Genomic DNA, 22,533 nt, shown 5'->3' with positions numbered 1-22,533 from the left:
TTTTCAACTAATCCAGTCTCCTTCTCATCACTTCTTCCCTCACTTTTCTTTCCCTTGCCCTCAGACTTGGCTGTGGCAGAGGAGGGACGTGCTCGCCGCAAGTCACAGGTGGAGAGGAAGAAGTCCCGCCAGGAAGACAGGAAAATGAGGAAGCTGAGCAGACTGGAGGAGGCCTTGGTGGAGGGTGGGTGTGCAGTGATGGGCAAGCCTCTGGTGGTAAGTAGTAGAGGTGGTGGTGGTGGTGGTGATGGTGAGGATGGTGGTGATAGTTTGAGTTAGCCTACAGGACATGGTAGTATTAGTAAATGTTGAAGTGGTGGTGATAGTGATGATGGTGATTATGGTTGAGATTGGTTGTGAATTGAGGTTGATGGAAGGGAGTTTATATGACATAGATACATGAGTGAGTAAGTGAGATGTGAGAAATTGGCTCTTTGTTCACTCTTCCTTATTTTCTTATGGAGCAATTCTGCAACCTTGTACTGAGCCATTATAAGACTATGGCCCAAAATCTGTAAGGAAGGAAGGAGAGCGGGGTTTTGAGTGGGATGGAGCACAAGAGAGGTCACTGATAAGCAGAAGAAAAAAACTGACATGAGATTAACAGAGGGAGGCTGGGATGAGTTGTAAGGAGGAGGACAAATGGTTGGGGTTGTTAATGTGAAGGGTAAAGACACAGATCAAGGAAAGCGTGTTTTGGGTTCACACACACACACACACAAGATTTGGAAATGGAGTTTGGAATGGGAGATGAAATTCAATGCGAAGAAATGTCATGTAATGGAAATGGGTACGAGTGAAGGGAGACCAAAATGGTCATATAAAATGGGAGATGGAGAAATATTAAAGAAAGTTCACGAAGAGAGAGATCTGGGAGTGATAATACAAAATAATAAACAGCCCGAGAGTCATGTTAATCGGATATTCGGTGATACGTATTATATGGTGAGAAATATAGGATTAGTATTTCACTACATGGATGAGGATATGATGTTAAAGTTAATAACCACTATGAGTAGACCAAAATTGGAATATGCAGAGGCAGTGTGGTCTCCCCACAAGAAGAAACAAAAAAAACTAGAACGAATACAAAGGATGGCAACAAAAATGGTTCCAGAGCTGGAGGGATTGACATATGAAGAAAGATTAAAAGAAATGGACCTACCAACACTAGAACAAAGAAGAGAAAGGGGAGACCTAATACAAATTTATAAATTATTGAGCAAAATGGAAGTAGATAATGAGGAGTTACTACTAAAAGAAGGAATAAACACCAGGAACACAAGAGGACACAGTAAAAAAATGAGGAAAGGAAGATGCCTGAAAGACATAAAGAAATATAGCTTCCCGCAAAGAAATATAGAGGTTTGGAACAGACTAAATGAGGATTTAGTATCGGCGAAGAGTGTGCAAAGCTTTAAGGAAAAGTTGGACAAATACAGATACGGAGATGGGACCACACAAGCGCAAGCCCAGGCCCTGTAAAACTACAACTAGGTAAACACTAGGTAAACACACACACACACACACACACACACACACACACACGCACACACAGCAAAATGTGCTAAGGCAAAAGAAAAAAGAGATAAAGCATGGACATTGTGGAAAAGTGCAAGGAACACCCTAAACTATTTTACAGATTCATAAATGGAAAGATTAAACCAAGAGAAACAATTGAAAGACTGAGCGATGGAAATGTGAAAATCGATGATCCTAAAGGCATGGCGCAGTTACTAAACAAAGAGTTCCAGCAAGTTTTTGCTAAAGAATCAATATTTAAAGAGCCACAAGAAAACAAGATAAATGTTCATATGGAAGAAGTCTCAGTAAACAAAGAGGAGATATATTAATTGTTGGGGGAGCTGGAAGAGAGGAAAGCGGTAGGACCGGATGGTGTCTCAGGGTATATATTGAAAGAATGTAGAAATGAGTTGGTTGGACCGATATATGACATCATTAAATGCTCAATAACAACTGGTGCAGTGCCTAAGGAGTAGTGGAGGGCCGAAGTGGTCCCTATATGCAAAAGTGGAAAGAAAGAAGAACCCTTGAACTACAGACCTGTATCACTGACCAGTGTAGTATGTAAAATATGTGAGAAAGTGATAAAGAAACAATGGACGAGATTTCTCGAAGAGCATAATTTAATCACTACTAAACAGTATGGGTTTCGAAAAGGGCGCTCATGTGTAACAAACCTACTGAGCTTTTACTCTAGAGTGACAGATAAAATGCAGGAAAGGGACGGATGGGTTGATTGCGTTTATCTAGACTTAAAGAAGGCTTTCGACAAAGTTCCACACACAAGACTGCTATGGAAACTAGAAAATAAAGGATTATTGAAAGGGAAAATGAAGAACTGGATGGAAAGCAACCTAAGGGGAAGGGAGATGAGAACAGTGGTTAAAGACATAAAATCGGAATGGAGAACTTTAGAAAGCGGAGTGCCTCAGGGATCGATATTGGCACCAATACTCTCCTAGTATATATTAATAATATGACTGAGGGAGTAGATAGCTATATGAGCCTGTTTGCAGACGATGCAAAGCTGCTAAAGCATAAAAGAAACAGTAAAGACTGCAAAATTCTGCAAGAAGACCTAAATAAGATTTGGAAATGGAGTAGGAATGGGAGATGAAATTCAATGTGAAGAAGTGTCATGTTATGGAAATGGGAAAAAGTGAAGCAAGACCAAAATGGACATATAAAATGGAAGATGGTGAAATATTAAAGAAAGTACACGAAGACAGAGATCTGGGAGTAATAATGCAAGATAATAACCAGCCAGAGAGTCACATAAATCGCTTGCTACTTGCCCTGTTTTTGAAATGAGAGCTTACGATACCCTGAAAATATTATGTATGAGATGCAAAAAAACATAAAATCGAACTTGCATCGAAAAGAACAGCTCTGAGGGTGTGGTTGTCCCTCTGTGGGCCAAGGCAACAATGTTTTGCACATTCACACAAAATCCCATACACATTACAATAAATGCTATGGCCGGACCATCCCATTGTCCGAATCGTGATATCACCGCTCTCCCCTATAGTTTGTAAAATATGTGAAAAAGTGATAAACAGTGGACAAAATTTCTAGAAGAACACAATATAATTACAGAAAACAGCATGGCTTTGACAAGGGCATTCATGTGTAACAAACTTATTGAGCTTTTACTCAAGAGTGACGGACATGACACAGGAGAGGGATGGATGGGTAGACTGTGTTTATTTGGACTTGAAGAAGGCTTTCGACAAAGTTCCACATACAAGACTATTATGGAAGCTGGAAAATAGAGGACTGAAAGGGAAAATGAAAAACTGGATGGAAAGTTACTTAAAGGGAAGAGAAATAAGAACAGTGGTAAAGGACATGAAATCGGAATGGAAAAATGTAGATAGTGGAGTGCCTCAAGGATTGGTACTGGCACCAATACTTTTCCTAGTATATATAAATGATATGCCGGAGAAAGTAAATAGTTACATGAGCTTGTTTGCAGACGATGCAAAATTGCTGAAACACATAAGAAGAAATAGTAAAGACTGAAATTCTGCAAGAGGACCTAAATAAGATTTGGGATTGGAGTAAGAAATGGGAGAAGGAGTTTAATGTGAAGAAATATCGTGTAATGGAAATGGGAAAGAGTGAAGGGAGACCAAAATGGACATATAGAATGGGAGATGGAGAAATATTAAAAGTTCAAAAAGAGAGAGATCTGGGAGTGACAATACAAGATAATCAACAGTCAGAGAGTCATGTAAATAGGATATTCGGAGACACGTAAAGAATGGTAAGAAATATAGGAATAGCATTCCACTACATAGATAAAGATATGATGAAAAAGATGATTACCACTATGATTAGACCAAAGATGGAATATGCGGAAACAGTGTGGTCTCCCCATAAGAAGAAACAAGTAATAAAACTAGTAATAATACAAATGATTGCATCAAAGATGGTTACAGAACTGGAGGGATTATCATATGAAGAAAGGTTAAAGGAAATGAACCTGCCAACATTGGAACAAAGAAGAGAAAGGGGAAACCTAATACAAATTTATAAATTGTGGAATAAAATGGAAGAAGTAGATAACGAGGAGTTGCTACTAAGAGAAGTAAGAAACACCAGCAACACACGAGGACACAGTAAAAAATAGAGAAAAGGAAGATGCTTGAGAGACATAAAAAAATATAGCTTCCTGCAAAGAAACATAGAGGTTTGGAACAGACAAAGTGAGGATGTAGTATCGGCAAAGAGTGGGCACAACTTTAAGGAAAAACTGGACAAGTACAGATATGGAGACGGGACCACACGAGCGTAGCTCAGGCCCTGTAAAACTACAACTAGGTAAACTAGGTAAATACACACACATGGGAAAGAGAGGACTGACAGTGAATAACAATTCAGTAAGAAATACTTGTAAGGGAGGGAATGAAGAGATGAAGGAGAGAGGGAGAGAAGAGAGAAAGGAGGGAGGAGGCAAGGAAGAGAGGAAGGAGGGAAGGAAAGGAAGGAAGGAGGGAAGAGGGAGAGAAGAGGATGAGAGGAAGGGAAAGAAGAAGAGGGAGAAGAGAGTGCAGGATAAATTCAGAATTTAAATAAAAAAAAATGCTACAGGACATATTTATATAACACTACAACACAGGTATAGAACAACATATAAGCAGGTACCTCAAATTATACACAAGGATGGGAAGGAGGCCTGCATGCAGACTGGCCTAGAGGAACTGCTGGGGTTGGTGTTGTAGAGTGGGTGAGGTGACGTGCCTCCCGGCATATGCCTCTGTTGATTGATTGATTGAATTTCTGAAAAAAGTGAAAAATGGATTTGGGTTTATTCAATTTATTTTTCATAAGAATGCTTAAGTCAGGAAGTTTGGGTCACATTAATGTAGTGAAACTTGTAAGGCAAGAAATAAATTGAGTTTTTATCTCTTTCATAAAACCTCACCTGATTTTAATGTGCAGAAACTGACGGGTATGAATCACAACATATATGAGCCATTGAGAGTCAGAAAGATGACATGCCAAGCTACTATTTGACATACTCACCCTTCTGACTCTAGACAGCTCATATATACAGGTAAGAGCACAGGTAATCCCCCCCCCCTCCCCTCTCCCACTGCAGGTGTACATGGATGGACCTTTTGGAGCCCCGTCGAGCCACATTTTCCGGGCCCAACACGCCGTTCTCATCGCCACAGGCATTGGTGTCACCCCTTTTGCCTCCATCTTGCAGTCCATCATGCACAAATACTGGAAGGCGCGCCACACCTGCCCACGCTGCACCCACACCTGGACCAGTGACCTTCCGCAGTCTGTGATGAACCTGCGCAAGGTGTGTGTGGGTGGTATGGGTGGGGGTATATAATGGGTGTGTGTGACTGTGTGTGTGTGTGTGTGTGTGTTTGTTCTATCTTTCTACAGGTATGTCTGTCCAACTGGAGAGAGAAAGTCAGTCAGTCAGTCTCGATGAACCAAGATCTTATTTCAATTATCTCAACTTTTTTCCCTTTCTGAGCTTCAGATGAACCATGTAATGGATGAAGTTTACATGTTCTCTCTCAAATGTAATCAGGTGTATTTCATTACATCTTTTTTGTCTAATCCTCACATCCAGGTTGACTTTTTCTGGATCAACCGAGACCAGCGATCGTTTGAGTGGTTCGTGAATCTGTTGTCGCAATTGGAGATTGAGCAGGCAGAGCAAGGCGGGGTATTGGAGCGCTTCTTAGATATGCACATGTACATCACCTCGGCCCTGCAGAAGACTGATATGAAGGCCGTAGGTCTACAACTTGCCCTGGACCTCCTACATGAAAAGGTGCGTGAAGAAGGTAGAGATGGGTAGAAGGGAAACTGAGGAGTAGATGGAAAGAAAGGGAAGGCAAGGAAGTGAATCTGGGAAGGGTGGGCAAGTTAAAGGAAAGAGAAGGAAGGAAGGAGAGGTATGGGAAGAGAAGAGAACAGAAGATGGGTGGAAGGATGAGAAGATGGGTGGAAGGGAAGGGTAGGAGGGTTGGGAAGCATGGCTAGGATAGGGAGATGAGAACAAATGACAAAAAGAGAGGAAAAGGTGGGAAAAAGGAGGGAAGAGGGGGAGATGAAGAAGAGTGAAGAAATGGGAGTAAAGAGAGAAATGGCAAGATAAAGAAATGAAGATATGACAAGGTATAGAAGTCTGCAAACAGGAATCTTCTATAACTAAGTGAAGAAGGAAATAGGAAAAGCAATAGATAAATAATAAACACACAAAGTCTCATGCATCACAACCATTGCCTTTGCACTCCTGTCTTTTTTTTATATTTTTCTAATTTGCTTGTGTGAACCAAAGACATCATATTTTTTCTTCATGTACAGGAGAAGCGGGACCTCATCACGGGCCTCAAGACCAGAACCAACGCAGGAAGACCTAACTGGGACAAAGTACGTATGCTTATGGCCTGTTTTTTGCTCTGGGTGTCATTACCATTCATCTCTCCCTATATCTTCTTTGTTTCTCTTCTTAACTGTCATGATCAACCCTTTCATCCTTAGCAATTACTAAGTTGATGCAAAACAAATGCCTTTCCCAATGTTTTCTGTCTTTGTCTGTTTTTGTTAGTGTGCTCCATCCTGCTCTGACAAAGGTTCCAATTTCACCTCTTAACATGGTTCTGTCTCTCTCATGACCTTCACAATTCTTGGGCTATCATTGTTACTCTACTTGTCAATTTTATCCAAGGTATGACCTGCCCAAGACGACTTATTTTTCTTGGTCATTATTAGAATAGATCTACAACCTTTGTATGTTTCTTAACAGTGATACTCACTTCATGTTTTCAGGTATAATGTTTTCTCTCCATTCTTTGCTTTCTAGACTTCACAACCTCTACACTACCTGTATATCCATTTGATTACCCACTCTAACCTTCATTTCTCTCTCTCTCTCTCTCTCTCTCTCTCTCTCTCTCTCTCTCTCTCTCTCTCTCTCTCTCTCTCCAGTAAACCCTCTATAAATCAGACTAATAGAGGGGAGACCTTATTCAAAATAGCTGAAAATCCAAAGTTTAAAACTCTTGTGTTCCCAAGCAAAGCTGTTCCAGAGTTTACCATAAATTCTGATTAATTCCTTTATAAAAGACTGAGATGCTATGGGGGAGCTAGAGTAGAGCAGGCCACATTAACATAAATTTATACAGCTCTGGAGCAGTGTTGTGCAACGTGGCAGTGTTTGTGAAGCTACAAACAAAGTATGAGGTGCCCCATGCATGTCAGAAAAGCTAGTTTTGGCTGAATAAGTTACAAGCACACAAATCTAAATTACTGTTGAATATGAAAATAAATTTAAGTAATGCTTGTGTGTATATACAATCAAAATAATATAATCAACCAATGAGTGACTGCATCCCTTTTGCCCTATGCCAATGAGGGTTCAGGAGGGACAGTACATGAGAGACTGACAGCCTTTGATGCAACCCTCTGAGGTTCCATTTTGAGAAACTGAAGGGTCAGGCATGCACTCAGGACAATGCAGTGGCAACCTCAAATTGGTTTAAAATGTTTGGTACTTTGGAGGACCCTGAAGAGTTGTGGGAAACTCACAAAGCTGCTGAGGAGTGCAGTGGAGAGCGTCCAAGGTCTAGGAATGGAGGGAGACACTGGAGAATACAGAGAAATAGAGCTACCCCCCGGCAGTGCTATAACTCTAACAGTGCAACTCTGGTCACTGGTACCAAAAACCTGCAATTCTCAACCTCCTGGATTTTGCAAAATTCAGGAGAGCTGTAGGTGTTCCTGGTGCCAGTCATGGAACACAAAACAAAATTCTCAGCCAATCTTGACAGTGCCAGTAGCAGCACTGGAGTCACCCAAGATAATGTGTTCCAAGGGGGCATGAGTCTACGTAATTCAGAGATGAGTTTGAGCACCTCCAAACACCTCCTTGTCTTCAGTAGTGTCTCAGTAGTGTAAACTGCAACAAGATACATGAAGCCCAGTGTGTGCTTCAGCCTCACTCACATAATATGCTCATCAACCAGAGTAACCTCAATCACAAGTAGCTGCAGTTACCTGAAGATGCCTAGAGCTACTTTTTAAGACAGGCACCTTTGCTCAATGCTGGGTCAGTAGTAGGTGTACCCCCACTGCCAGGCCTCCTTCAAAGAGTCCCAGTATATCCACCCTCAGCCTTCTGAGCTCATTTGACAGGTAGGGTAGTCGGTGGTGATCCGAGAGGCTCAGCATGTTCCAGGAGCCCATGCGCCTGGTGCTGGTGCTTCAGGCAGGTGCCACTCTGTGCCTCTCCAGCCACCCCCAATACAAACCAAGGGCTAGGAGGCCCTTCCTCTTTCAAAATGCAGGGGTTTCATGGGCTTTGCCAAGTACCCCTCATCCATGGCAGGCTTGACCAATGCAGATGCATCAAGGAAGTCTGCTGCAAGGTCAGGCCCCCAAGCGAAACCAGATTGGAGTCGAGGGTGACTCCAGCGCCACGACCATGACATCTACTTCTTATCTTGTGTTTGGCTAAGAGGTATTTTTGGTGGGAGGGGGTGCAAGTCCCTCCCCAAACCAACCCATATCAGCAGCTGGACTGACTTGGCTGTAGGGCACAGCCAAAGGACCCTTCAAAGGATATATCTCCTGGTTACCCAAATTCTTGTAATGGAGGCACCAATAAGCCCTTTATACATATATCTTAATGTCACAAATATAACGTTTTTGTTAATAAAGACATTTTTCAGGTACTAGCTAGATGTTATTGGTGAGATCCTACTGTAAATCTATGTATATCTATCTATACCTAATACAGATATATATATATATATATATATATATATATATATATATATATATATATATATATATATATATATATATATATATATATATATATATATATATATATATATATATATATATATATATATATATATATATATATATATATATATATATATAGATAACAGACAGACAGATAGAAATCTTACTTGTACCTCCCATTCTCTAACCGGCCTGCACTACTTCATATTCTATCACCAGGTGTTCAAACAGCTCACCAACCAACAGAAGGGCAAGATCACCGTGTTTTACTGCGGTCCTCCAGCTCTTGGACGCACGCTACGCTACAAGTGTGACGAGTATGGCCTTGAATTCAGAAAGGAGATATTCTAGTGTGTGTGTGTGTGTGTGTGTGTGTGTGTGTGTGTTTGTTGTATTTTCTATTGCACAAATCACCATTTCAACAAAGGAGGAAGAAGAAGAGGAAAGACACAACGAACAAATGAATGAATAAAGGAAGAAAGACAAGGATGAGGAAGAAAGTATAGAGAAGCATAAAGCAAGTGGACTTAAAGAATCCAAATCAACAAGATAATCCATAATCCTCATTGAGAGAGAGAGCTTATGAATATATCTAGACATTTAGGTAAGTGCTGTGTAGGTTTAATAAGTCCCCTATCATGCCAGAGCTCACTTTTTATTTCCTTTGTTAAATATGGAGGAGGAGGAGGAGGAAGTTGAGGTCATGGGTTGAATAGATGGTCTATTCTGCCTATAACCACTTAACTATGTATTCTCAATGAAAGAATCTTGTTTTCTGTTTTGTCTATGTGTGTGTAAAGCCAGTATATAACTTCCCACCTAAATGTGGTGAGGAAAAGTTAAGGTGATTGAAGGGACATTTTGTTGTGCCTATAACCAATCTGCTGTTCACAACAAAACAACTTTCTCAATTTGTTTTGTTTACCTGTGCAGTGCTAATGTGAATGAAGGTCTTTCTGTATGAAGACAATTTTGTAGTAATGCCTGTAAATTTGTATATCTCTTTTACATTTTCTTTCATATTTATAATTGTAATGAATGTGTTCCATTGCATTTGTTTGCCTTTTTTTCCATGAGTATTACTGTTAGATTAAGTTGAAAAGCTTTATTTTTATTTTTTTAGTTTATGCTCATTATTTTTTATAGCATTCCATTGTTGCAACCATAAGTTAACTCTAATTTGTAGGCGATAAAAAATTACCTGGCAATCAGTATTCTATGCTCAGTATCACGCTTATACAGCCTGTTGCTCACAGTGTACTGATCATTGTGGAGTGTATGACATTTGCAACTCTGAACCATTCCCTTTTCACACATCTCGGTATTTACCTCCACAACAATCCCCTTTGGTCATTTCCATCATTAGGCATTCTCCTCCCAGATATTTTCCTTCAACGTATTACCTCTGGGCATTCTCTCTGGATCTTTTGACCATAACCACGACAACACACAGCCACCTACCCAATGTTGCGAATCACGGACTTGGCTAAGCAACCGCCAGACTTAGCTGAACCCCAGACATTTTATCTGGATTCTATTTTGGTTCCAGAACTTGAGTGAGCATATGGTCGACAATTGCTGGACCCCGGATTTTGACCTGGAAATCTGATATCTAGAATATTGAGACAAGTGTGTTTTTCAGAAATTTTTTGACAAAATTATTTTTTCCCATATGTTCTTTTGTTTGTCCAATGCTAATTTTATCCATCACAATACGTTCTCTGATGAAATTCCCACACTGGATGCAAGGTCACTATATTAAATCCAGGGAAGAAAATGTACACAAGAAAAAATGTCTAAAGGGTAATATGTTCAGAGGGAATATGTCCAGGAGGGAATCTATCAAGGAGCAGAACGTCAGGGGGTGAAACTGTCCAGATGGGAGTGAGAAGTCTTCATCATTGTTATGCATTATTTCACTAGTCTCTTCAATTTCTGGCCATGGAAAAGATTTTTTTTCTCTGCCTGGCTTAAATGAATGTCTCATACATTTCAGATTAAGCAGAAGTTTACATTTGTACACAGGGAAAAATGTATTAAAGGGAATATGTTCAGGGAGAGAAATGTCAGGAGGCAAAACTGTCCAGATGGGAATGAGCAGCCCAGATCATTGTTAAATAAAAACTCTATTTGGCCACTTTAGCTGAATGGATAGAGTGGTGGCCTCCCATATCTCTCTGATTGTAGTTCGATTCTCGGCCTTCTTAAGGCCCGTCCACACAATTGAGCAGTGCCCTTGAGCACAGGCGAGCGGTCTGCCCGTTGAAGGGCTTACCGCTTGTGCCCGCTGAAAAAACTCGCTTGTGCCCGCTGAAAAACTACTAGGTTTTCAGCGGGCTGCAGCAGGCCTGTGATAGCTCTTCAACCGCCTATGCTCGAGGCACTGTGATCATGAACAGGCCTTTAAGTGTTCAGAATGCAGAAAAGCATATCAGACCCATAACCAGGCTATATGTACTCAGTCATGTCTTTCCTGTAATGGAGGCCATCTTGTGTGATGGTCTGACTATTATCATACTGTAAATACTGACTATAACTCATTATTCATTAAACCCATCAAAGTTGCATTTTAATAATCCCTAGATTTACTCATATATATATATATATATATATATATATATATATATATATATAAGTGTATATATATATATATATATATATATATATATATACACTTATATATATATATATATATATATGCTTTCCATTTTATCATCACTTCAGGCCTGGTGGTATTAGCGGACATGCCATATCACTGCCGCCACCCTCTTTCTCTCATAATGTTAATAGGTAATAACTTTTCAATAAGTTTTTAATACTTTGTGTACACAATAATGTGATAGACCATATAATTCTATGAACAATTCGCTCTCTGAGGACAAAACAAAGAACCTGCATACATCCCTATACACTGTGTCTGTCCTGATGTCCTCCCTTCTCTCATCAACCATTGTAGTATTCTCATTTCTGTCCTCTTCAGCTGTTTTCTTCCTTCCTTCTCAGTGCCCATGCCTCTGCACCATACAATAAAGCTGGTCAAAGAACCACAGTATAGATTTTCACTTTCAATTTAAGTGGCATCTTTTTATCAAGTATTACACTACAGACTTCTCTCCATCTTGCCCACCCTGCTCTTATCCTACTTTTCACATCCAGTTCTGTTCCTTGTGTTGTCCACCATTGTTCCATGATACTTGAAGCTATCTACTTGTCTTGGCTGTCTTCCATGTGTGTCCACTATTGCAGTTTGTTCTCCTCCTCCTTTACTTGCAATCATCGTCCTTGTCTTTCCCACATTAACCCTTAATCCTCCTTTCTCTAAACACTCCTGCCACTCTAACATTCTTCTCTTTAGTTCTTCCTCTGATCTTGCCACCACCACCAAATCGTCCACATATAGCAGCTCTGAGATGTCTTCATAACCAATTGCTTCACTCAGGATGTCCATTACCACCACAAAAAGGGGAGGACTCAATGCAGACCTTTGATGTAGCCCAATTGCAATTCCAAACTCCTCTGTATCACTATACATTGTCCTCACTATTGTTTTTGACTCCGTGAATACATACCATGCAAATTATTAAATAACAAATGCTTTTTTCAATAGAAGTCAGGTAATAAAAATATGAAATGGATTTTGAAAACAATCATAACTACAAGTAGCTTCTCAGCTGATAATTGTTAGCACACAAGAATGTATGTCACAAGAAGAAGCAGTAGCTTATTGAACCCATGGTGGACATTTCATTGAAGGCACAGATAAACTTAGAGAGAGAGTGAAGTACTAATACTCAAATAGCAAATAAAATTAAAGGAAGTCAACAACTCTGAACAAGAATATGAAGCTTAGTGAATTAATGAACCCGTAGTGGAGGTGACATTATCACCAACACCACAGCAACAACATGCGGCCACCTAGCAACTGCTGCAGACATTGCTATAGGCATATGTCTAGCAACTGCCAAACTTAGCCTAACCCCAGATATTTTATCTGGATTCCATTTCTGTTCCAGGATTAGACCAGGTATATGTCAAACAATTGCCGGACAATGAATATCTTCCAGGATATCTGATATCCAGGAAATTGAGGGTTGAGAATATTTTTCAGAAAATAATATTTTCCCTTAGGTTCCTTTGTTTGTCCAACACTAATTTCATCCAACATGGCGCTATCTTTGACGAAATTCCCACAGTGGACATGAGGCCAATGTAGCTACAGTAAACCCTCACATTTTCAGACCTCGATATAAAAAATTTTGGCTTTAAACTTTTGGGGCCAGTTCGGTATATGCGCGGTTCAGTTCAGTTAAATACCAATAGAAAATATATATTGTATATGCATGTCTTTTGGCAGCAATGGAAACAAAGCCGAGTGGGCAGTCATCAGTGATGTGCATACTCAGTCTAATTTTGTTCACTCGACTGTAAACACCTTCTCTTTGGCCTTCCGTGCCCAACTTTACATTCAATATATACAAACAAACTCTGTTATATGTGCGAATGGTCAGAAATAGTGAACATTAAGCTCACTGAAAAAACAAACTTTGTTATATGCAAAAAATTCAGATCCCTTGGATATAACAGATTCTTAAATATAGCATAATGCCACCCCCTTCCCCTAATTTTTTCTTCATCATCATCATTCATCATTTCATCAATGCCTGCTCCTAGGAACTCCCACCAGGGGATGGCCACGGCAGAAGAGCTTCCAACTTTCTCTATCCAGACACTCCCTCCTTGCCTGCTCAAAGTTTCTCAAAGATCTTTCCCCCCTCTCCCTAACGTACTCTTGCACCCTATCCCTCCATTTCACTGGAGGTCAACCTCTAACATTCCCTCCCTGTATCTCACTCACATACACCCTTTTGGTCATCTTACTCTCCTCCATTCGCTCCATGTGGCCAAACCACTTTAAAGTCTGTCGCTTCACTTCTTCCACCACTCCACACTTCTTCCCTTCACCCCTGTGACACGTTCCAAAATGCTCGTACACACTTTCATTACTCATTCCATCCATTCTACTCACACCACAAGCACTCCTCAAATAACTCATTTTCACTGCCTGCACTCTAGACCTCTGACTTATATTCCAGGCCCACGTTTCACTTGCATATGTGAGGGTTGGTACTATTTTTGTATTTCTCAAATCCCTCTTTACCTCCATGCTCACACTTCTGCCATTCATGATTCGTCCCAAAGACCCTACCACCCTTCTTCCTTGCAATGCCCTTTCTCTTACTGTACCACCCTCTGTACCACCATGCTTACACATAACTGATCCAAGGTACTTAAACTCATTGACCTCCTCCATTTCTTCACCATTCAAAAATTATTTTGCATTGTTTTTCGCATTCAACTCCTAATCTATATGGGCATACAAAATCTACAACCTCACTTCTACTTCGCTCATAAACCATCACTTTACTTTTGTTGACATTTAATTTCAGCTTTCTCCTGTTACAGACACTATCAAAAACACTGACCAAATTTTGTAGGTCACTTTCATTTTCTGCAATGAGCACCGTGTAATCAGCAAACAGTATCGAATTCAGTACCCACTTCCTTCCCTCATCGAACATTCTTACTCCATTTTCTCCAACTTTGCCCTTCATTTCTCTAATGACACCATCCATATAAATATTGAATAACCATGGTGACATGACACACCCTTGTCTTAAGCCTACTTTTATCTCAAAATGTTCACTTGTTTCTCCAGTAATTTTGACAGATGCAAATGCATCCTCATAGAAAGACTGTATTGCACTAAGCAGTTTTCCTCCCACACCATAAATCTTAATTTTTTCTTCATTAGTGATGGTTTACAGTACTATTTCCTGATGGTGTTCATTAATGCATTCATGAATACATAAGTTGTAGACATGATGTTGGAGTCAATGATAGCAGTGAGCATTTGGTATCATCTTGAGAGGCATTGATTATTACATGAAAAAGCAAGGCTCGTGACAGCGGAAAGCGTTACTGCATTTCTGGTAACAACAACAAAGCAAGACCAGTGGCTGTAATACTTAATTGCAAATATGCTGCTACACATAACACTGAAGGCAACATATTTGGTTGAATTAAATTTGATTTTAAACCACTAGCAGAGAAACTGCCTGAGATTAGCAACTGTTGAAGCATTAGGGTTGTTATATATCTTAAATGTTGACAAAGTAACCTGAAAAAAAATTGGCATCAGTAAAATAAAGCATAGTTGAGGGTATGTGTTAAAATTTGTGTTGCCATGGTGCTCATCTCCATCTCATTAGCCCTTTAGTCTATGGCGGTATAAGACAATTAGCCCGAGACACTGGCATGAGATATCTTGGTTGCCCCAGCTTACCTTCCCTACTTACTGAAGCCCTGGAAGACAGGATGAATAGTCAGGTGAGCTGAGTGCTAACTGCTAAGGCTGGGATCAGCTCTGGGGCCCCGGGTTCATAGTTAGGTGTTCTAACTACTACTACACAGAGGTGAATCAGTGGTTTAGTTTTAGAGTTTCACCCACAGAGTTATATACCTAGAACGCGCGAGCCAGACACTCGGGTGCAGCAACCGGAAGTACCTCGGCCGCCATCTTTGGGAGCCCAGTCTAGCCAACTCTGTGCTCCAGCCGGCAACCTCAAAGTGGAGGTAAGTATATAACTCTGTGTTCGAGGGTCATTTAATTAAAGTACGAGAATCTATTGTATTGAGGTGGTAGGAATCACCTCGCAGCCGGAAAATAGCTCGCGAAGAGGGCTTGAAACATGCCTAATTTTCAATCTATCACTCACTACTACCGTTTAACTATCCCTTTTCGGCTTTAATACACTGCAAATACATCAGATAAACACTTAAAATCAGTAGAAGGCTTTAAAACAAACACATAGGAGATTACATAGGAGGAACTACTCTGAGCTGATACTCACTCCTGGTTTGGGGAATCTCAACGCTTATATATAGATCACAGGTGGTTAAAGAGACATAAATCAAGGCAAATTAAGACGTTTTTTGCTGTCTTTACCCCATTGGACATATGTAGTGGGTAGTATCGCGACCTATTTCCCCGAGGAGGCATTTCTCGCACACACCCGGCCCCAGCCGTGGAGGGAGGCTGGTGTGTTATTTTTTGTTTTTTGAAGCGAATTATCCTGTTGCCGAGGGGAGCCATGCATCTGGAAACGGTAAATAGTCCCTCGTGATTGTTTTGGGTGGGTGAGGGCAGTTAATCAAGGCTTGTAATACGTTGAAATAAGGGAAAATGTATCCGGGTGGATTTAAATGGCTGCCGTGGTCGTCCAGAAGTTCATTGTTTTTTACTGATTTCCGGTAAAGTGGAGTACGTAGCGGCACGGGGCTTGAGGGGCATGGCGACACGTGCATTGTATTCCTGTGTGTGAAGTTGGAGAGCGGGATATAAGCCGGTAAGGTCAGAAAGGTCAAGTATATAACTGGCTTGGGGTGTCCGGCTCCATATATGACCTTAATTATTAATAACCTCTAAGACCTTCGGGCACTATGATAGGGAGAACTAAGCTGAATGACCTAATTTATGGGGTCAAATGAGGTGAGAGTGTCTTAAATATTGAATTATGGGCGTTTAGCGGTGAGGTAGCCAGTTGGCAGTCGTTGGAGTCAGACGTGTCCCTGAGTGCTCTCTTCCAGCGTATTTTATTAGTGTTGTCTCTGTCTTTCTGGCCTAGTTGTAGTTTTCCGGGAGATTTGTTGTTTTAATAGCTTTTTGTTTTTTAGTTTTGGGGTTTGTTTGGTGTGTTTTGAGTTCGCGTCGTTTGTTTTGTGTTTTATTGTTAGCCCGTTGGTAAGTGTCGGCTTTGTTTTCATGAAATTGTATTTCTGTTTGGTTCCTTTTTTCTGTGTTATAGTTTGTGTTGTTTGGGGTTTGGCCGTATTCCTAGCCATGCCGGGTGGTGGCGGTGGCCGTGGACAGAGGTGCAGTGACCAGGTCCTGGAGGACAAGTACCGGGAGGGCAGTAGCCCAGTTACAAGGTGCAAGGAACTCCTGGTGCATCCAGTAGTGCTGGGGTGGGCATGGATCACCGTCTCCTGGGGTGGTTGTTTCGGACTCTTCCCCTGTGTCACCTGTTGTTTCCCAGTCAAGGATGATGAAAGAGGGTGGCATTGCTTGCGACGAGTGTGGTCAGTGGTGTCATGGGTCGCAGGTGTGTACTGGACTTCCCTCTGATTTTGTTAAGCAGGTACTGCAGCACCAGGGTAAGGGAGTAAAGTTTGTTTGCACCAGATGCAGACTGCTTCCTCCTGCGGCTTCAGGTAGTGGGAAGGAGAATCAGGGTGAGCTCGGGTCACTTAGGGAGTGCATGACCCAGATGTTTAACACTATTGCTGGTCTCAGCAACTCAGTGAGATCTATTGATCTAAGATTCAATAATATGGTAAATGATGGTGTCTTTTCAAGAGATAGTGGCAGGGTTGTGGGCCCTGATATTCGGACCATTATTAAAGAAGAAGTTCGTGAGTTGAGCGAGAGGGAAAAGAGGAAGGACAGTATCATCATCAAAGGGCTTGCATTTGGGTAAAATTTTCAGGACAAATTTAATCCACTTGTTTCCTATTTATGGCCGGAGCGAGTTGAACCAGTCACACTTGTAGATATTGTACCTATCTCTGCTTCCCAGAGCCAAGATATCAAATGTCAGGGTGAGGCAAGAATTACTGTCTAGGTGCAGTAAACTTTCTGGGAGTCAGTTTTCCAACATTTTCATCTCTAGTGACCTCACCTACAATCAGCGGGAAGAGCTGCGGAAAAAACGGGCTTCTGCCCAGGCCATGAGGAACTCCCAGCCTGTTAGTTCTTCACACATCTCTAACAAAAGCTTAGCCTCTGTTGTTTTGCCCAGTCATGAGTCCCCTCATACTCCTCCCACGTCTCACTTACTTGCGTCCTCTGCCTCTAACCTTGAAGTATGTTCAAAAGATGGGAACCCTCAAAAAAACCTCACATAGAACTTTCTTCTCAGCAAAATCGGAGTAATTCTTCTGTAGATAACCTCTTCATTACTTTTGTTCTTTTGAATCTCAACTGTTTAATCAATAAAGTTAACTTTTTGGCAGAGTTCATTTGTAGTCACAGTATTGGGGTATGTTGTGTTTGTGAAACTTGGCTAACTTGCAATGTTTCTGATCCAGTTATCAGTATATCGGGTTATAAATTTTTCCAAAATGACTCTCCCTTAAATCTAAGAATTCATGGTGTTGGGATTTACATTCGAGATGATATTAAAGTGGGGAAAACTTTTTCAGATCATCCGAATACGTTGGAATATTTTGCCTGATTTTGGCGTTACTATATTAGTAGTTTACAGGCCCCCAAGTAATTCTTTGGAAGATAATATTGCTCTTGTTTCATACCTGGAATCTTTCTGTGTTGGTAAAGAATTAATACTGGTTGGTGACTTTAATCTCCCTACTGTTGTCTGGTCCACTGAGGTTCCTTATTGCACTTCTTCTATTGATATTAGATTTCTAGATTTGTTTTCATCTTTGGGTCTCATGCAGTGGGTTACGTAAAGTACCTATGTCCGGTCTAATAATATACTTGACTTGGTCTCTACATCTGAAGATAATAGAATTTCCCATGTCGATATAATAGACCCCTTTCCAGGTTGTGACCATTTTCCAGTTTTGTTTGAGTATTTATTTAGTTCTAATCCAAACATTAATAATGTACATAACAATTTTGACTTTTATAATGGCAACTACACCTTGTTAAACCATCATATTTTGAATTTTGATTGGGATAATGAATTTCTTGGCTTAGATATTGAACAATCATATTTAAGATTTAAAAGTTTAATGCTTAATGCCATTCAGCTATTTATTCCAATTAAGAAGGCAACAGGAATCAGGAAACCTCCTTGGGCAAAATCTGTACCTCCTTTAAAAGCAGCATAAACGACAAGTATGGTTGGAGTATAAGGATGCTCGGACAAAGTTTGGCAGATCTTCCCCAATAGCCTTGAGGTTGTGGCATTCTTTTAAGACAATATCTGTTCAATATAAAGATGCTGTCCATCAATCTGTAATTAAATATGAAAGATCTTTAGTTTCTCCCAAAAATCCTGATGTTCAACGTTTTCACTCCTATCTTCGTAGCAAGAAGGTTCAACGTCCTACTATTGGACCGCTGTATGGAGATAATGGCTGGTGCGCTGACACAACTGACATGGCAGATCTTTTTGTTGATGCATTCTCTGGTGTATTTTCTTCTACTGACTTACTGAATCCTTATCCTGTTCATCATTGTGACAATTCATTTATATTTAATATATTTAGTTTTGATATTTTTAAAATTAAGATTATCCTTTCTAAGCTGAAATCTTCTGCTTGTTGTGGCCCTGATGGTATACCTTCAGTATTTTTAAAGAGATGTGCCCCCTCCATTAGTTATCCTTTGCTCTTGTTGTTCAGAAAATCTTTTATCAATGCAAGTCCCATCTGACTGGAAAGATGCTAATGTTATGCCACTGTTCAAAGGTGGAATCCATTCTGATCCCCTCAACTATAGACCAATCAGTTTGACATCAGTGTGCTGTAAATCTTTTGAAAGAATAATTGTGTCTCAACTTACTTCTTATTTGGAAGATAATAACTTACTTTCAAAGCATCAATATGGTTTTAGATCGGGTAGATCAATTTTCGAGCAACTGTTGTTTACTTATGACTGTGTGACTCATTTCTATGATGGTGGTATGTCAGTGGATGTGATATTTTTTGATTTCAAGAAAGCTTTTGATGTTGTTAATCATAGATTATTACTCACAATGCTATCTAGTATTGGGATTGGGGGGTGTTTGCTATAGTCTGTTCGGAGCATGAAGTTGGTTCAAGGTGTGGCAGATTCCAGAATTCCCATGAGTGCAGCGCTGCCAGTTCGACCGCCAATTATCAGATTAGCACTCTCTCCAGCCTACCACCCACAACCCATCTGTTTATCTCTCTCTCCTCTCTCTCCCTCTTGACCCGGGAGGGACCTAGGGGACACACCACCACCACCACCACCACTACCACCACCACAACGTGGCAACATGGGAAAAATCGCCACATGTCATAGAATTTATACAAATCCTTGTTATAATCCTAAACATCAACACTCATTATACTATGTAGCTTCCTTTACTATATACAGAATATATAAAATATAAACTTTCAAATAGCACATGGATGGGAAATAAGAGAGAGACGCATGTACAAAGGCTGATTTGGCAGCATGGGTAGAGGTAACGACGATACCAGCTCCACCTGAACTGACTTCATGCTCGAACAGACTGTAGGATGGCTGAAAGACTATTTGAGTGGGAGAAAGATGTAAGTAGTTGTCCATGGAAGTAAGAGTTATAGAGTGGATGTAAGCAGTGGTGTTCCCCAAGGGTCTGTAATTGGTCCCTTGCTTTTTCTAATTTACATTAATCATTAATCATGATATATATATATATATATATATATATATATATATATATATATATATATATATATATATATATATATATATATATATATATATATATATATATATATATATATATATATATATATATATATATATATATATACATATATATATATATATATCACAACCGAGAGAGCCTGGGTTCGATTCCCGGGCAGAGTGGAAAAATTTGGGAGGCTATTCCGATACCCTACGCCCCTGTCCACCCAGCAGTGTACCAGGTATTAATCGGGGGTTGTGTCCTGTCTCCTGGGATCTGTTCCCTTTTATAATTTCTTCCCTTCTTGTCTCTCTCCGGCATATGACCACAGATGTTGCGCCGACTAAATGAAATTTTCCAACTTTTTTATCCTAGACCATCGGGTGTTATTCTAGAGGTCTGCTCATGGTACCGCGAGGGCCAGAATTGACCTATTTTGTCTGTCAATTTTTATCTTGCTCTCACAGGAGGTTACGTTAAAATCTAAGTTTAATCCAAGGTTAGGATAACTTAGTGCTGACCGGGCATTTTTTTGTTAATGTTTCCGATATTTTTCAGCCCTTGGATATATAAATAAGTGTGAGGTGATGAGACTTGGGTGTTTTTCTGGAATAACACCCACTTGTTTAGGATACATAGGCAGGATAGGCCTCCCACCGTGCTGCCGTTGATGTCACTGGCGGGAGAGGTGGCTACGGTCATCTCCATACTCCCCGTCTCTTAAAATACTGTCTGGGGGTGCAACGCAGTATATATTTGTTTTATTTCATTGTGGTAGTAGAGCGCACGGCAGGTATGGTTAACCCAGAAGCTGTGGGGATCGTGTTTCTTAACTCGGTAGCAGCGACGGGCCAAATCTGTGTCTTTATCGTGTAGCTGCAACGGGCCAAATTTGTGCCATGATATAAACCCCCTAAAATAGATGATACATAATCTGATCACAAATGCTTTATATATAATATGAAATGGTTTGTGTAGGGGTGATTTTTTTCCATTTTTCTCGCTTGGAGGGACCATTAAAAAACATGATCCCTGCTGCTACCACTGGGTTAAAGGCCCTTCCCTCTAAGCGAGAAAAATGAGAAAAAAATCATCACTCACACAAACCACCACATTATATATCAATGCATTTGTGATCAGTTTATGCATCATCTATTTTTTTATTTATTTATTTAATTTATTTTTTTTTTTTTTTTTTTTACGTCTTGGCCTATTGCGCCGGTAGGCTTCTTCCCGGTGGATCCTAATGGTTGATGGTGGGGTTTATATCCTTCTTAATATATCAAGTTACATATCATGGCAAGAATTCGGCCTGTTGCTGGTACACTGTAAAGCCACAAATTTGAGCCCTTGTTGCTACCGGGTTAAGTTAGGTCTTGTTAGGATAGCTCAGCAAGTTTGGTTAGGTTAGGATAGCTTAGATTTAATTCTCTAAATATATGGTCTTGGGGGGACACACCTGGAGGTACATTTCTGTTTATATTGTGTTTTGACAGTGGCTTGCTAGATTAGTTTCATTAAAGTTTGGTTAGGTTAGGATAGCTTAGATTTAATTCTCTTTATATATAGTCTGGGATGACACATTGAGGCCTATGTTTTTACTTTTTGCATATTTGGCATCAGAACACAGGCTGGGGAAGGAAACGGTGGCTGAGTGGTTAGCGTGCTGGTCCTGCGTTTGCCGCATCATGGATGATGAAGGTTTGAATCCGCCGCTGCCACCCGGCGAGTGGCCACAGACTACTTGTCCTGAAGACCACCACCATCATCCTGGACTGTATGGGACTGTCCAAGGGAAAGCAAGAAAGAGGGCAGCATGAGCCAAGAATAGATGGGGCCACTATAAACACTTGCCGGCTTGGGCCCACCACCAGGCCCAGCCAAGGGAGGTAAGGAAAAAAAAAAAGTATGGCTAGGTTTGAATAAGCTTTAGGTTAGAATAGCTTAGTATTAAATTATCTTGTAATTATTATTATTGTCATTTTTATCATTACTATTATTGTGCAACCAATCCCAGTGCTTGCCATGACAAGGTTAGCATTCAGACCCATCCATGTTGTAAGGGGCGAGGGTGCAGGTGCCTCACACTGTTGACAGATGATCGTACCCGGAGCATAGTACTTACCGCTTTATGACCCCTAAGTGTTGCCAAGAAACAAGAGGAATTAACTATTTCAATGATAAATATAAATGAATCTCGTTATTGGGGACCAGGAGACAGATTTTGTGTTGGAAGTCGGTAAATATAAAAGGCTGAGTACAAGTCTGGCAACGCTGGCGC

The 22,533-nt window shown here is 40.5% G+C and overlaps 1 protein-coding gene and 1 long non-coding RNA gene across 4 annotated transcripts in view; one reads left to right on the top strand and one right to left on the bottom strand.

Moving 5' to 3' along the window:
* LOC127003214 (NADPH oxidase 5-like) overlaps positions 1 to 9,379 on the top strand; it is a 72,998-nt gene extending 63,619 nt beyond the window's left edge. Inside the window, exons 18-22 of the mRNA XM_050869589.1 lie at positions 65 to 216; positions 5,129 to 5,338; positions 5,621 to 5,824; positions 6,361 to 6,426; positions 9,025 to 9,379. Of these exons, the coding sequence (XP_050725546.1) occupies positions 65 to 216; positions 5,129 to 5,338; positions 5,621 to 5,824; positions 6,361 to 6,426; positions 9,025 to 9,156 (764 nt within the window). The 3' untranslated portion in view covers positions 9,157 to 9,379. The remainder of the gene's footprint in view (positions 1 to 64; positions 217 to 5,128; positions 5,339 to 5,620; positions 5,825 to 6,360; positions 6,427 to 9,024) is intronic.
* On the bottom strand, positions 139 to 15,412 carry LOC127003216 (uncharacterized). Of its 3 annotated transcripts, none has more exons than XR_007757013.1 (3): positions 15,149 to 15,412; positions 4,672 to 4,806; positions 139 to 280 (listed from the first exon to the last, which is right to left on the bottom strand). It is a non-coding gene; the product is annotated as an uncharacterized LOC127003216 (long non-coding RNA). The 3 variants fall into 3 exon arrangements; XR_007757011.1 differs by having other exon boundaries at positions 224 to 512; XR_007757012.1 differs by having other exon boundaries at positions 224 to 512; positions 15,162 to 15,412.
* Positions 15,413 to 22,533: the final 7,121 nt, after the last annotated feature.

Source organism: Eriocheir sinensis, chromosome 25 (assembly GCF_024679095.1).
Source record: "Eriocheir sinensis breed Jianghai 21 chromosome 25, ASM2467909v1, whole genome shotgun sequence".
NCBI lineage: Eukaryota > Metazoa > Arthropoda > Malacostraca > Decapoda > Varunidae > Eriocheir > Eriocheir sinensis.
Note: the sequence above shows the minus strand (reverse complement) of the source record. Positions and strands in the feature narration are given on the sequence as shown.